Source organism: Meleagris gallopavo, chromosome 2 (genome assembly GCF_905368555.1).
Source record: "Meleagris gallopavo chromosome 2, MGAL_WU_HG_1.1, whole genome shotgun sequence".
Lineage (NCBI taxonomy): Eukaryota > Metazoa > Chordata > Aves > Galliformes > Phasianidae > Meleagris > Meleagris gallopavo.
In genome coordinates this window covers 36,921,360-36,936,170 of record NC_139405.1, presented here as the reverse complement: position 1 = coordinate 36,936,170, position 14,811 = coordinate 36,921,360, and the positions used below count along the sequence as shown (strand labels likewise).

Here is a 14,811-nt window from a genome sequence, read left to right as displayed (position 1 = left end):
ACCTTGCATGGAAGGACAGGAGAAAAATACAGTGTTACTGTTATAGCTTACAAGTAAAGAGAAACCTGTCATTGTAAGACATTGCACTATCTCAAGTATGGCTACTAATGCACATTAGTTACATCTGTGTGGGAAGAGCAGATAGATTCGTGTGCCTTCCCCTCCTACTCTAAACAGACCGAACACAAAGCTAGCTTTGGCCGAGACACGCTTAATGCCCTATTAAGTTTACTGCATCCTTTCTGCTAAAGTTCTCTAAAGCACAGTGCTGTGCTGATGCAGCAATCTAGTCTTGCATCTGACTGGATATGGTTTCATGATGTAGGACCTCTGGCACCAGTACCTGTTTAAACATCCCTATTCCCCTTTGTCTCGCATTCTTGCTCCCACACTTCTCTGCCCTACCCTAGCACTTGGGCTGACAACTGTTTTTGTAGCTGTCCTGGGGATTGGATCAGTAACCTGATCTGGATTTAAAACACATTCCACCTCTTTTTTTATTTCGTTAGTTTTTTCAGCATTATTGGCTGGACACTCATAGTATAAGGGTGGAAAGTAATGCCAGTAAGGAGGCAGAATGCAGGTTTCTTGAACAGTGTGCATTATTATGAACATCTTAACCAATATGGTATGTGGGCTTGTCTACACCCATCAGTTTTGGCATTCTCGGAGTTACATGAATATCTGGCATACTTTTTAATTTCCAGAGCATGAAAGTTTTATATCTAAACCTGCTACAGATCAAGTTTTATTATATGAAATACTGAGTGGAGAGCACATTGACCCAAGAGGGCCAACTGGCGTTTAAAATTGGGCCCCCCCAAAAAAGATTAAGCTGACTACAAGGTTGGGGGGGGGAGAGAAGTAGCTATGAGCTTTAATTAAGTTTTGAGACTTGAAGACACTTGAGGTCTTTCAAAGCAAATGATATAGTAATAGTGCCTAGAAGACAGGCAAAGTCAGATTAGAATTCTGGAAAATGAGTGTAGAACCCAAAGAGGAAAACAGAAAAACTAGCCTTTCATTTATAAAGTTGAGTTATCACACTAACAAAGCATAAACATGTGATGGGTAAGATGTCTTCTATCACATTTGTTAATTCCATGGGTTCAAATGACAGCTTCTGTTGCATACTAGTGCGAATTAGTGTGTATCTCAAGTCCTGGGGCCACCAGCTGTTTTGTTTTGTGAAAGTTGTCCCTGGATTCAGGCAACTTAAAAGTAGCAAAGTGAGTTCAGTTCCTTCTGGCACCTCTTTTGACATTTCATGTTAGACTGAGGAAATTCTTTCTGTTCCCTCCCCAGGAGAACATCAGTGGGCCCACAGGCAGCCACAGCTGCTCTACTTCTTGCACGGGGCTGGAGGTGGCTTTCAGGCAAGGGAGCAGCTGGTGCCTTCCATGCCCCACTGCTCATTTGGTGTGACTGGAAAGACAGCCTGCAGCTCCTCTCTATCATCCTCCTACCTCCTTCCCTTCTAGTGCTGGACTCTCCTTATAGTCCACTGTGTTCTTTCAAGTTTGCAGACTGATTTCATGTTATCAACACATTGATTGTTTTGGTGGTATATTTTTTGTAGTTGAAAAACTGAAGTGGTTTTGCTATTAGTATTACAGACAAGGAGCACTGGATTCTGACTGGCTGAAGGGATGCCCCTGTATCTGCGAGAAGGGTTGGAAAAAATATATTGCTAGCACCCTGTAGACTCTAGCAGGCTTGAAACAAGTTGAAAACCCAAAAGTCATAGAATCATAGAACGGTTTGGGTTGGAAGGGACCTTTAAAATCATCTGATTCCAACCCTCTGCTATAGGCAGAATCACCTCCCTCAACTCCCTGATCATGCTTCTCTTGATGCAGCCCAGGATACAGTTGGCCTTCTGGGCTGCAAACACTCATTGCTAACTCATGTTGAGTCTTTCATCAACCAGCACTCCCAAATCCTTCTCCTCAGGGCTGCTCTCAAGCCATTCTCCAACCAACCTGCATCTGTGTTTGAGATTGCCCCAACCCAGATGCAGGACCTTGTACTTGGCTTTGTTGAACTTCATGAAGTTGGCATGGGCCCACCTCTTAGGCCTCTCTAGGTCCCTCTGGATAGCATTGCTTCCCTTTAGTGTGTCAACTGCACCATTCAGCTCAGTGTCATCTGCAAACTTGCTGAGGATGCACTCAATCCTGCTGTTGTGAGGAAAAGATGTTAAAAATCTCACTTTATATTAAAGATATATAAACGTGAATAGATATCAGTGTTGTAAGACATCTACAGTCTCATGGTCATGTTTCTTAACTGCTTGGCAGGAAGCCATGTATCTTAGTCTCTGGAGGTGCTGTGTCCATTGAACTGTTCTTCATATCTAGCTTATGGTGGTACCAAGGGATAGAATTTTCAAAAGGGTCAAAACAATATTGGTGGACTTGTGAATATCATTTTATTTATTTATTAAAGAGGTAATCTGGGTTGTAGATTTCTAAGTCGTTTAAAAATTTCTGCCTCCCTGACAAATTCTTGTTTTCTACTTCATATTGCTTATATTCTGTAGTTTCTTACAATTTGGTGTAAAAGCATTTCTTTTTCCCAGTTCTTTCATATGTGAAAACAGCAAGGCTGATAGTATTTAAGCTTTAAATATATATTTTCCCTTAGGCAATATCTATAGAAGTCAATCTGAAAGGTAACTTTCTGAGATAGTTGCAAATAGCTGGAGAACAGGCTTACAGCAGGGAAGAGATAAAGGGACCATAACCTCAGTAATCTTCTGTCCTACTGTCAGGGTAGCAGAAACACGAGTCTGTTGAAAAATGAATCCAGGTGAACTCTGTGTAGGCAATAAATTATGGTGGAAATATACTTATTTGATACGTATGTTTAGGAGAAAAAAAATGCATTTAAAAATATGATTTTATCTTTTCCACCTTAGAAATTGTTGACGGCAATGTGAAAATGACACTGGGTATGATCTGGACCATCATCCTTCGCTTTGCTATTCAAGATATTTCAGTGGAAGGTAAGTGTAATGCTACAATGTTAAACAGGAAATTTGTTTTAAAATATTAATTAGATTGTATACAAGTGAGATGAATGTTTTAAGAATTAATTATTTTTTCACAGAAAGTGATATGTCTACCTTGTGACAAAATACATTCCTGGAGGGAAGAAGTAATTACTAAGATGGAGAAGTTCTGGGCATGTCTCTCAATTATAAGAGAGATAGAAACAAGTCTACGTTCATGAGTTTCAGTGGCCTGAATCTGTGCTGTATTCTGTGTGACTGTCCTATTTCCAAAATGCTTTTCTAGACCTGTACATTTCTATCCTTTTTTGCAAATATATCTGATTATATTATATCTTTCTGTAATGTTTTTTCTCCTCTGCTTCAGGTTTTTTTCTTAACTTTCACTTCGTAGCTGTCTCTAAAAAGTGCATTGTTGTTACATTATTCTTTAAAATGAGTCTAGCCCATAAAAAGTCTAGGTTTCTAGAAATTAATCTCAGTTTTCAACAGAAGGCATGCCAATTCAAGGTTAGCAAGCTGTCCTGCCTATAATTTGTCGACTGTTAGCTGCAGACCTAGAAGTCTCATTGACTCAGATGCCTACAGCGTGCAAATAATGAGGATAATTTATTCAGAATTTATTCCTTTGCATAATGGATTGAGAGCACAAGCATATTTCATGTAGGCGCCAACTGAATCTGTTATGTTTAGTTCTATTACATTTGTATTCAGTGTTTTTCTCCAAGTATACGTTCTGCTGTCCAATTAATGTAATTTCTTAAACTCCTAATATTCCAGAAATATTATGCAGGCTAAGAGCCTGAGTTGTTCCACTTGAGCTGATGTCTCTGTCCTAATGGAGCATCTTTAGTCCATTTGCATGACAATCTATTAGGATTAAATATTAGTTTATGCTAACCAGTTTTTGATGAATGTCCACCTTTAAGATGAGAAGAAAAGAATTACTTGAGCTCTTTTTACATCTTCTTAAACTCTGGTGTCTGTTACAGAGACCTCTGCCAAAGAAGGGCTGCTGCTGTGGTGTCAAAGAAAAACTGCTCCTTACAGAAATGTGAACATTCAGAACTTCCATCTTAGGTAAATTTTCATTATTTCAAGAGGTTAGAAGCAGTCTTACATATTTTAGGTCAGTTTTTTTTCCCCCACAGTGTGTAGGCATATTTGACAGCAGAATTTCACTCTTCACTGTTAACCTGGGCTTTTCTTCAAATTCTTATGATCTGTATTCAGAGTCTTACTTTGGTTAGCCTTCTGTGTTGTTTATGTTTATTAATATGTACCCTGGTTATGTTTATTTAAAAAAATAAAAAGTCCCTACTCCACACAGAACAAACATACAATGCTATTAGATGTCTCTTGTATATGGGAATATTTAAGTACCACTGCATAATGATTTAGCAAATCATTACTTTCAAGAGAGCCATTGCTAGGTATAGACTTGTCTTGGCAAAAATACTAATGTATTGAGCACACAGATATTTCATTCTCATAATCTTTCCACGTAGATGTTAATCACAGCTCTATTAATTTCCTATTCTTTCCTTGAAAGGTAGTGGACATGAAGTCACAATGAAATGTCAGACTGCAGGCCTGATCTGTCATGTCTGTAAAATGTTTTAAATAAACTAAGATAATTTTTTACTCCATACTTTTTAGGAGCACAACATAGCTGTGTCATTAAAATTATCTGAAATAACTGACATAGAAAAGGTCAATTACTTAAGCAAATTCAAGTAAATTGAAGGTTTGTTCCCCTCTTATTTTTGCACACACATGCTGTAAGTGCAATGGGTGACTGCACTTTCTTGAATGTATACTTTGAGCTATCCTGGAAAGTCGCTTAATTTAAGCAATTAAAATCAGGGTCTGTTTTACATAATGTATACTGCCTAGAAAGTATTATGGAATCCCTAAGTGTGTATAGACAACAAAATAAATTATGCGCTGTAGGAGAAAGTGTACAGTGATGAAAGCTCAGAGGAATGGGAGTTGACAGAACATATTTGTCAGGATTTGTCAAGAGGGGGGTTCCTGCTTGATTTTAAGCTTTGAGCAAGGATGAAACTGTAAAGTGCTATGACTATTCATTACTTTTTTTCCATTCTATTTTTTTTTCTATTGTAAAGCTGGAAAGATGGCCTTGGATTATGTGCACTTATCCACAGGCACCGACCTGATCTTATTGACTACTCCAAGCTAAATAAGGTCAACAGTCTGGATGGCAGAGCATGTTGTCCTGCAGTGATTTGGCTCACTTCTTGTTTGCTCACTATGTTTTCTAAATGACAAGCTGACGAGTGCATACTAATCCTAACTAATTTTCTATGCTCACTGCAAAAAATATTATTTGGAGGAAAGGAGGCTATGACAGTCTCTTTATCTTTCTTTCTCTTCCATTACAATTATTTCAGTACTAATTGCAGAAAATCCATTTCTCAGCAGCCAGGCAGTTTGTTTTTTATGGCATGCTGTAAGGATGTTACATCAAATTCACATTTGATGCATAGTACAGGCCATTCTGCTATGTGTCCACTGTAAATAACTGTGTAGATTGCAGAGCAGTAAACAAGGACAAGACAATTAATTGTAAGATTGATTAGAACAAATTCTACCCTGAGAATATACAATTGTTAGGATTACATAGAAAATATCCCCCAGTTCTTACTTAATATTTCATTATACTTCTAACTACCCTTCCAGAAAATGCAAAGAAGTGAGATACCGTAACTTATTTAGGTAGCATCATATGGGGATTACAGACCAGTTTTGTTACATGGAAAAATGCATTTGTTCTAAAAGATACAAACTACTTTGGATTAAGAGTGAATAATGAAAATCAAGTAGTCATCTTGGAATTTCTGGGTCATTTCTGGGTATTCTTAAGAATAAAAAATGAAAAGACAGGGGCATATTGACGTTTCATGTTAGGTCTCAATAAATTCATATGTTTTTCTTCCTCCAAAATGAACATGTTTTGGATTCTTTTGTAAATAACAGTGAAACATAAAACTTAATCATGGATTTAATTTGTTGAGTGCCACTTCTAATTGGTGAGAGAAATTGGTAAATCATAGATAATATTTTTCATTCTATGCCCCTCTATGATAGATTCATTTTACTAGTGGAATCAGCTCTTATGAGAAAGCCTTTTGTGAGGGAAGAGATGACAGAAAGAAGTAAGACAATTTGAAAACTTTGTCTGCTTTACTGTATGTTAAGTTTATGCTGGGATCCTCAAATTTTAGTGAAAATTAAATTAACTTAAACACACAGTGTTTAATTTAGGCAGTTGTTAAGATAACTGCAGACCTGAATGAAAGGACAAACAATAAACTGTCAGTGCCAGATTATTCTCTAATTCTATATACATACTTTCGTGTGGATGGACAGATGCAGGGAATAGCTAAGCTACCTGTCTCTATTATGTGTACTCAAGCATGGCACAAACACGTTAGTCTGATCGAGTTTGTGCTAAGAAAAATGGAACACAGTACAAAAAACTTCTTGGTAAAACTTGTCTACATATGAGTGCTAAGAAAAGGGAATAGCTCATAAGGAGATCTGCTTCAGCATTACTATTTCCCTTTTAGAGGCTTCCAAAATAAGAACAGGTCAGGTTTCAAATTGAGGCTGAGCTCTGGCACGTAAAGCACATGCAGAAAAATCCTAAAATAGATCTTGCTTTTCTGACCTGGCTGCATTTGACTGACTACTCATTTTGGTTACATTAACAGCTGTCTTGGTGCCATGTTTCTTGGTTTCTTATCTCTTGCATGCTGTCTTTTATTTTTCTCACCAATGTGCTTTGTGTGAATTTATAGCTGGAAAGATGGCCTTGCTTTCAACGCCCTTATTCATAGACACAGGCCCGATCTTCTTGACTATGACAAGTTAGATAAGGTATTTCTCTAGTTGTAGCAGAGACTTTTAGTTACTGTGGCTTATAGTTTTGTTTAAAAGTATGGGTGATTGGGATCTTCAGAATCTGCTGATATTAAATAAAATTATTTCTTTATGGAGCAACATTTACTTATGGACGTAGTACCAGGCACATTAGGAGGTGCCCATCACCCATCTATAAGCAGAGTGTCTTAATAAAGTCAGTAGGTCTCAGATTTAGTGTATTTCTTCCCATTTAATTTCAGTAAGAGTTTTTGTATACACATTTAGTAAATGTTGTATTACATGTAGTGTCTGGTGTAACAGCAGAAATAAGTTAATGGGTTTAAAATATTGAAATATTAAAATAAGATTTCTTCTTATGTCAGTGATGCTCAAAACTGCTAAATGATGATGAAGTGAGAACTTACGATTAGAGTTTGTGTTCCACTATAACCAAATTGTTAGGGCGTTATTACTTATGTTACCTGGCATATATACGTGAAATCTAATAATTACTCCCATTTCATTATAACTAATCTTAATAAGATCATTTCAAAGTAACGAAAGAAGCATGCTTGAGTCTAGATCCTTTTACAGGAAGCTTATTCAAACAGAAGCCCTGTAAGTTCACTGCAGCAAACTTGTTAACTTTTTTCCAATCCCCTTCAGCTTCTCCAATTTTGTTTCTCTGCCCTGTGTTTCTAACCTATCTCTGTAGACATTGACATTGTTCATAGTAGCTGTGATCATTTAGCAGTTTTTGAATATAATAATGGCATTAATGTCATGAATTGCTATTTCACATAGGATATTTTTGCTCCAAGCTGATATTAGAAGCCTGACTTAAGAGCATTCCTTATCTGACATGGTCTTCTGTTGTCAGCAATTGTTGTCTGTAGAAACAAAATATGTGCTGTTTGACTGAATTTTCCTCATTGCTTCCTTTCTTTTCCTTCAAAAAACAAAATCAAAATCTCTAAACAAGAGAAAACTCTTGATTTTGAACAGCTCTAAGATTCAGCTTACACATTAATTTCAAATTTGGTTATCCAAGTCAAAACTAGGAGATTTTGCTCCTTTTGGGTAGCTGTTCTGTTTGTGGTTCCCTTTTTCCATGCATACACTGGACCAGCAGAGAAATTGTTATCTCAATAGAATTTTTATCACTGTAATACAATGTTTACTAGGTGTCAAAGTGTGATGAACTAATTTTGTGATGAACAGTTTAGTATACCCTACTGGACCAGAGACCTTGACTGTATGTTTTACTGCAATGCTTCATTCAGAATTAGCTCTTTATAGTATACATTGCATATATTATCTACATTTCTCTTCAAAATGTATTGGAATGTATATAGAATTGGAGAGTTCTAGTGTCTTATTAATGTTTACCTTTGAAAGAATAGTAATAGATCAAAGGGCCATATACCCATACTCTGCTTTTTGTAGAACAGTAGCTGTGATTCTAATTAACAATTGGGAAAAACAGAGTAAGTTTTAGTGCACCTACTGCAGTGGACTTGCTTGAAAGAAAAATCTGTATTTTTGACTTGTTGTGTTTTCTTTTTTCATGTAGGATGACCCCATAGGAAATATCAACCTTGCAATGGAAATTGCTGAAAAACATTTGGATATCCCTAAGATGTTGGATGCAGAAGGTGAGAGCTATAGTGAAGTTTGCATTACTCATAAGTAAGAGATCATAAAACTTCTGTTGTTTTGTATCTAGCAAATTTTCAACACTCTTTCCACATAAATGGTCATAAAGAAACTTTTTTCTTTGCTTTTTGAAGTCTTTTCCTTCTTGTTCTACATGTAATGAAAAAGTGCGTGGAACTATGCAATATGTCTTATTCTTTTGCTGTTGTTTGTACTTATTATAGCCCTTTGGACCCCAAGTTCAGCATATGGCTCCACTGACAAATGAGGTTCAAATATAGAATGAAAAGATAATCCTTGCCTATAAGAAAGTATAATCTATGATTAATAAAGATAATACAACTGTTAGCAGCTTAAAGCATATTCACATTTCTAAATGAGAAGACCAGGAAGAAATAGAAGTACCTTTCAAAATTTACTACTGATAACATCACTTCTGTGAAAGAGCTTGGTTGAGGCAAGCTTGTTTTCTTCATATTTAGGATCATATAATGATTTGGATTGGAAGGGGACCTTTAAGATCATCCAGTTCCCAACCTCCTACTATAGGTAGAGACGCCTCTCTCTAGACCAAGTTGATCAAAACCCCATCCAGCCTGGCTTTGAGTGCTTCCAGGAAGGGAGCATCCACAAACCTCTCTGGGCAACCTGTTCCAGTGTCTCTCAACCCTCACAGTAAAAAATTTCTACCTAATATCTAGTCTAAATCTACTCTCTTCTAGTTTAAAACCATTTCCTCTCAGCCTGTTGCTTCCTGCCCTTATAGGAAGACCCTCCTCAGCTTTCCTGTAGGTACCAGAATGCTATAAGGTCTCCTTGGAGCCTTCTCTTCTCCAGGCTGAAGAGTCGAAGCTCTCTCAGCCTATCCTTGTAGGGGAGGTGCTCCAGCCCTCTGATCATTTTTCTGGCCCTCCTCTGGACCCACTTCAACAGCTCTATGTCCTCCTTGTGTTGGGGGCCCCATATCTGGATGCAGTACTCCAGGTGGGGCCTCACTTTTGTCTTGAGGCAGCCCAGGATACAGTTGGCCTTCTGGGCTGCAAGTGCACACTTGCAGCTCATGTTGAGTCTTTCATCAACCAGCACTCCCAAATCCTTCTCCTCAGGGCTGCTCTCAAGCCATTCTCCAACCAACCTGTATCTGTGCTTGGGATTGCCCCCATGCAGATGCAGGACCTTGCACTTGGCTTTGTTGAACTTTATGAAGTTGGCATGGGCCCACCTCTTATGCCTCTCTAGGTCCCTCTGAATAGCATTGCTTTCCTTTAGTGTGTCAACTGCACTATTCAGCTCAGTGTCATCTGCAAACTTGCTGAGGATGCACTCAATCCCACTGTCTGTGTCACCTACTAACATATTAAATAAAACTGGTCCCAGCATCAATCCCCGAGGAATGCCACTCAGCACCAATCTCCAAATTGGACATTGTGCCATTGACTGCAGCTCTCTGAGCGTGACCATCCAGCTAATTCCTTATCTAGTGAGTGGTCCATCCATCAAGTCCATTTTTGGACTTGACGTTTGGACATTTATTTAAGTATAAACTTTTTGCAGGAATCACTTTTAATGAATAGCTTCATTATTTGTTTTCTCCAATAATCTTTCTATCTGTCTACAAACAACAAGAAGATACTTATTAATGTTTCCTGAATTTCTTCAAGATAAGCAGCCTTTTGTACTCCTGGCAAAAAATAGTGCAACAATGCTGGAATTTGCTTACGCTAGTTCAAAGCATTCTTCTCCAAGAGACTGCTTCTGGTGACTAGAAGTAGAGTGGTGATAACATGGCAATTATGCAAAACACACAAACTCATCTTGTCCACTTCCCTTAAAGTCTTTGGCAGGAAAGTTAGGCCAATGCAGGATGAGTTTGAAATCCCAGTTTGTAACATCGTCATTGAATATTTTTCTTACTTTCACCTGCATAATTGGTTTTAATTATTTGATTGCAATTCTCCTTTGAAGCTCCACTTAATTATTTTATTCTGAAGCACTGTGCAAAAAATAAATGGACATGATACCTCCTTACTATTGAACATCTACTGACATTCTCCTTTCACTCATTTTTCTCTTGATGTTAGATGCAGGAAAAATTCCTGCGCCTCTTTTCCCCACCCTCACACCCATCAGAATTCCTGTATATTCTAGCCCTTTATATTATTCTTGATAGTTATGTGGGGGGGAATGAAGTCATACTTCTTCTAGCACACTCATGAGTATATGTCATCAATTTTTATTCTTGTATTTTCAATGGAAATGTGTTTTGTTCTGAACCATGTGATAGTGATTCAAACCAGTAAATAGATTGGTCCTGAAGTTAGAAAATCTGTTGTTATTATTAAAATTGTCATCTCATGTATGGATCTTGACACACTACTATCTTTTCACTTCTACAGTGGCAGCAATCTGCAGTTTTCATAAGCATCATTCATCATTCAACTATAATTGTTGTAAAACCACCTTTTTCTGCCTTTGTCTGTCAAATAATCAAAAATGTCATTTTTTACTAATGCATTCATGCATCAGTCACACTCTCTCTATGCTTTTAATCTTCCCTGCTCTAATAGGGATAAAGCTATCAGTCAACTAAGCCAAACTCTTATGTGATTTGTACTGTTAACAAAAGAGACAGACTGGCTCAGGAATAGCAAAATGTCTACTATCCAAGCTTTTCTTAGCACAAAATATATTTCTGAACTGCAAGAATTCTGCAGGTTTCCAGTATGTGTCAGTACTTTGTCAGTCACAAGGATCCTTTGCTAGTGTAGTATATACTCATACTCTGTGACTGTTGATGGCTGTATTTCTTGTAGTGGAATTACTGTATTGATTTAGATGAAGTTGCTCTGGAGTGGCAGTGAATCTACTGAATCCAGTAGATCTATGAGCCATGCCATCTGCTCTAGAAGTTTCCCCAAAACAGATACTAGCAATATCTTTCCAAATAGTCTCCATCTTCAGATGCTATACCATTTCAAAGAGCCTAATATATTTTTCATTTTTGATTCCTAAAGCTTAGGTATCTTTACAATGAAATCAGTAAACTGATTCAGGATGAAGGATGATATTTTAATCCTTGTAGCACTGAGCTGGCATCATCAGCATAATCTAATGGAAGTACCTCGTATGAATTTCTGAGTAGTAAACCCTTTTCTCTCTACACAGATGTAGTAAACACTGCCAGACCTGATGAAAGAACCATTATGACTTATGTTTCCTGTTACTACCATGCATTTGCTGGTGCTCAGAAGGTGAGGTTGTAGATAGATCGGATCTCACCCTCAACCTTCTTTGTCATTTCTTTCAGCAATTTTTGTTTTCTCTCTTTTGATCTTTCCTTCACTAGTTCTTAGGACAGCATCTTAGATCCGAGCTCGTTTTCTGTTGCCTGCTTTTCTCTGCAAGACACTGTCTCTGTAGAGCTAGTGGTAGTCTATCCATTTGTTCTGTAGATACAAACTTTCCTCTTTCATCTTCCTGTATATTTACTGATAATATCCAGTAGGTTTTTGACATCTGATCACTGGACTTGGTAGGACATTATTCAATATCCTTTGAACTTTTGTGCTTTGATTAGAAGCACTTTAAAATATTAGAAGAAAATAAGCTCACAGTAATAAAGCTATTCCAATAGCAGAAATCTTTTTTTACCTGCTGGATATTATTCTTGTTGCATATGTCAAAATCTTCATAACAGATGCTCAGAAAATGAATCCTTTTCTTATGCTTTCAGGATTGTTTTTTAAAATATTAAATACTCAATGGTAAGTACAATTAGCAACATAAAACATCGCTACTATACAAAACAGGGAAATATACAGACATCTCAGAAGAGCTCTGGAATCATGTTCTAATGAGAAGTAGTACAAGTAGAAAAGGCAAGGCAAATCAGAGAGTTGGATATATTTTAGGCATTAGTAACATAAGGAGTACTGATACATAATGTTAAAGTTAAAAACTGATCCATATGTAGCTTCCAGAAGAGATTTCCCCAGATCAAAATCTAGCTTGTCTTTTCTCTGTGTTAGTCAATGAGATGTTCATGCCAATTATTATGCAGATAGTCTTTTTAAAATTAAGGTAATTTCCTCTGTGACAATACTGCAAGATCAAAAATTCCTTATTTTTGGTAAAAATTTGTGTTGAATTTCTAGAGTATGGATTTTTTTTTTCTGTCTACGCTCATTTATTTCAGCTTTGTATATTTTCCAGAGTACATCTATGTACTCTATGTTCAAAAAAACATTAACAGTGACAACTATGTTGTGCTTTTATTTATTCTCCCTATCTTCTACTCCTTGTACCTTTTTTTTTTTTTTTTTTTGTTTTCATTTCTCCCCCATAATATAGATATTGTGAACACTCCCAAACCTGATGAGAGAGCTATCATGACATATGTGTCCTGCTTCTACCATGCTTTTGCTGGAGCAGAGCAGGTATTAATTGATTGTTCCTTCAGGTTGCTGTGTTTTTGCTTGTTTCACTTTTCCACTGGTTTATATTTATAACAAAACAGAAAACAACCCCCCCTCAAAAACCCCAAACTCTCTAATTTTGTATTTTGTTGTTTTAATTAACAATTGCAAGTATTACTTGAGCACTAATACTTGTTTTTAACCAACTCTGAATGTGTTTTAAATGTTGTGTAGCAAGTCGAACCATTTTATTCTAATAGATATTTGCGATTTTAATGTTGATTGTCTTTGTTCAGTGATTGTAAAGACTCTTTCAGAAAAACTATTTGAAGATACTGTGAAATGGAATTGTTTGTTGCTACATCAACTTCTTACGCTTTTGCTGCATAGAAGCATGTTTGACTTTTGGAGACAGAGTATTCTGGAGTTACTTACTCATGCTAAGTAGTAATTTAGGGCTACCTGAAGATGTGGAGAGGCATGGAAGTTGTCCACAGCAGTATTTGCACCTGGCTCCTACTGAAGCCAGTAGAATTATTTGTAGACCAAAGTGTTAGTATAAGAAACAAGAACATCAACAGGAGATCTATCATACGGGATGGTGTTATAACAAATGTTGCATTTCCGACTGCTCTATTTCCTACATTTCTAGACTACAAATGAACACAATTCAACTTATGTAGAGAAAAAAAATGCCTTAAAGTAGTTGATGTTTTTCCTTCTTCCTCTGAGCTGAATTTCCCTTCCTATCTGGTAGGCTTCCTGTACCATATTATAGCACAGCTATGCTGTTGTGCACTCTTCCATCTGGGTGTGCAGGTTTTGCTATTAATAGAAAAGAAAGCTTCCAAATACTATTCCTAGTTGACTGGATATACTTCAGATTCACATTTACATGAAAGTATAAATTTGTGATGTTAAACTATTAATGTCAGTTTTAAATATGGCAGAGCTACAGTGCTTTCAGAAATAAATTTGGCAGGAGTTGCTGTCAGTAGTTAAGTTGTATCTGTTTCCAAGGATGTATGAGCATGTGGATCCCCTGAATTGCATCCAGTGTTTCCTATGTAGCTAACAAACATAATACCTTTTTAGCGTACTTTAAAAAATCTAGGTAACTTAAAGAATGTCCTAAATTGCTTTTGAAAGTAAATTATTTATTAAACAACTATAATGACAGTGTGAAATACCTCCTTGTATAGTAAGGCTTCATTGTATGACTCAGTGACTTCTGTACCAATCTATGCCTCATTAAGACCACCAGAGTCTGTGAGTACAGAAGGAGGGTAACATAGAAGCATAAATCAACAACTATAAACCAATGTGATTTTTATTTGCAGCTGCCGTGTTCTCTTTCTTTCTCCAAGCCTGAACCTTTCTCAGAATATTTACAAGTATGTCCTGTTTATTTGCTATATTTTATAGGCTGAGACTGCAGCAAACCGGATCTGTAAGGTGCTTGCTGTGAATCAAGAAAATGAGAGGTTGATGGAAGAGTATGAGAGACTTGCAAGTGAGGTAAAGACAGCCTTTTCTGTAACATGGTGATAATTATGTTCATGAAATACCAAAAGCTGAAAAAGATTCACGCATTGTCTACAAGATAGAAAGTGAAAATGTAATAAAGGTGAATCTCACAGTTGTAGGATTCAAAGTTCAGTATCCCCAAAATGTCAAATATCAGGTCATTCCTTTGCCACAGATTTCCTGTGTGACCTCCAGCCAGTCATTCAGTCTTGTTTTTTTGTCTTGTTTTTTCATTTTTGGGCCAAAAAGGATGTTTTGCGGACTCTTGTCAGGCTGCTTTAGGGCTAAGCTTGGTGTCTCTGTAACCTCCAA

At 37.0% G+C, this 14,811-nt stretch overlaps 1 protein-coding gene across 3 annotated transcripts in view; it reads left to right on the top strand.

The window, feature by feature from the left end:
* Positions 1 to 14,811, top strand: part of ACTN2 (actinin alpha 2) — a 65,070-nt gene that overhangs the window by 26,020 nt on the left and 24,239 nt on the right. For all 3 annotated transcript variants that reach the window (XM_085219668.1, XM_003204009.3, XM_085219669.1), the window contains exons 4-9: positions 2,921 to 3,007; positions 4,006 to 4,093; positions 5,143 to 5,221; positions 8,475 to 8,556; positions 12,908 to 12,993; positions 14,398 to 14,490. In XM_085219668.1, the coding sequence (XP_085075794.1) occupies positions 2,921 to 3,007; positions 4,006 to 4,093; positions 5,143 to 5,221; positions 8,475 to 8,556; positions 12,908 to 12,993; positions 14,398 to 14,490 (515 nt within the window). The remainder of the gene's footprint in view (positions 1 to 2,920; positions 3,008 to 4,005; positions 4,094 to 5,142; positions 5,222 to 8,474; positions 8,557 to 12,907; positions 12,994 to 14,397; positions 14,491 to 14,811) is intronic.